This window comes from Lipotes vexillifer, unplaced genomic scaffold (genome assembly GCF_000442215.2).
Source record: "Lipotes vexillifer unplaced genomic scaffold, Lipotes_vexillifer_v1.1 C26734762, whole genome shotgun sequence".
Lineage (NCBI taxonomy): Eukaryota > Metazoa > Chordata > Mammalia > Artiodactyla > Lipotidae > Lipotes > Lipotes vexillifer.
This window is the reverse complement of record NW_006783046.1, coordinates 1-1,589: the sequence shown is the minus strand read 5'-3', so window position 1 is coordinate 1,589 and position 1,589 is coordinate 1. Positions and strand designations below refer to the sequence as shown.

The 1,589-nt window shown below is 47.2% G+C and overlaps 1 protein-coding gene across 1 annotated transcript; it reads right to left on the bottom strand.

The window, feature by feature from the left end:
• Nucleotides 1-549: 549 nt before the first annotated feature.
• Nucleotides 550-1,246, bottom strand: LOC103076273 (RNA-binding protein 34-like; the record flags this gene model as incomplete). Its single annotated transcript, XM_007455662.1, has 3 exons — nt 1,194-1,246; nt 909-1,083; nt 550-686 (listed from the first exon to the last, which is right to left on the bottom strand). Coding segments are annotated over exons 1-3 (365 nt in total), but the record flags the coding sequence as incomplete, so codon positions are not given.
• Nucleotides 1,247-1,589: the final 343 nt, after the last annotated feature.

Here is a 1,589-nt window from a genome sequence, read left to right as displayed (position 1 = left end):
ACAAAAAAAAAAAAAAAAAAAAAAAATCAGATTAGGTAACAAGATCACCTGCCAAGAGAGAACAGAGAGATAAAGGGCATGAAGACAGTGGCCTGACAGGCTGAGGAAAGTTAATGAGGAACCTATAATGGTACTGCTATATGGATCTCAATTCAAATAAACTGTTTTTTTAAAAAAATTAAACTAATGGGGGAAATTTGATCTCTGACTGAATAAGTTTAAGAAAAGCAAACTCATCTTTTCCATACGTGCTGAAATATTTATAGATGAAACCTAAGTCTTAGGTTTGCTTCCAAATAATGAGGGGGAAATGAATAGGGTAAAGATGAAACAAGATTTGCCAAGTATTAATAACTGCTGATGCTGGGTACATGGGGTTCCTTACCCTTTTCAACTTTTGAAAATGTATGGGACTTTCCATAATAAAAATTTTTAAATTATAACTATGAAGTGAGAAAAGAAATTAAGATGAACATTGCTGGTATAAGAATGTCAATTTCTTTACCATCTAATTTCTTTAACATCAACTAGGAGAGAAATTTTACCAACCTGTTTGCCAACTTTCGGTCTGCATCAGAAAGTTTCTTCTTCAGTTTCATTTTTTTGGCAGGTTCTTGCAAAAGCGGTCTTTGGATTTGGGATGAACTTTCTTCCTCCTCATCCCGTTTCCTTTTTTTGGTGGTTTCCTTTTAAAAGTTTGAAGTTATGTTTCAGACCTCATCCTTCTTAATAATTCAGTGGTCTTTCTAAAGTAGCATCTTTTCTCTCTCACTGATATGTCCAGTAATGAAAGATTACTTAAAATTGATCCTTACCTGCCCCACTTTAGAAAGCATGCCCTGCAAGGTAGGTTGCTTGCTTCTAAAGTTGTTCTAATGGGCCATTCGGGGTATAACGTAGTGACTTACTTCAGGCACAGGCACATACACGGGTTGAAGCTGAGGCTCCAAAGAGCCGAAGAGGGAAGCCAGCCGACCCGTGCTGCCTCTGGAGGGCCGCTTGCCGTGGAATAAACTACTGGCGACTTGTCCAACCTCATAGTCTCCTGCCAGATTCCCACAAGCGCCGTCCTCCGGGTTCTCTCTAGACACGAACATCAGAGACTCAGCGACACGACGCCACGCCCCACCCCTAGCGCCCCGAGGTCCCGAACGCATACTCCGGCCCAGGCAGACGAGCCACGGGCCACTCACCCCTCCCGCGCACTCCTCTTTTTCTTCCGTTTGTTTTTCTCTTCCAGGGCCATTCTTATCCGAGGCCTCCGAGAGGGCGGGAGCACGTGAGCCCGCAAGCACGTGAGCCCGCACTTCCGGGTCCCGGCCACTCCGTCTCGGAGCCACGCCCCTTCCGCCCCGGGAGTCACTCTGCGGACGCCGTGGGGGCGGAGACGGCGGGCATAGGGGCGGAGACAGCGGGCGAAGGACCCGGGCCCAGGCTTCCGGACCAGTTTGTACCTCTGTCTGAGACCTAGTCTTGGGAGGGAAGTCTTCCGAGGGTAGTTGAGGCCTTAAGTACGAATAAGAATCAGCCAGGGGCTTCCCTGGTGGCGCAGTGGTTGAGAGTCCGCCTGCCGATGCAGGGGATGCGGG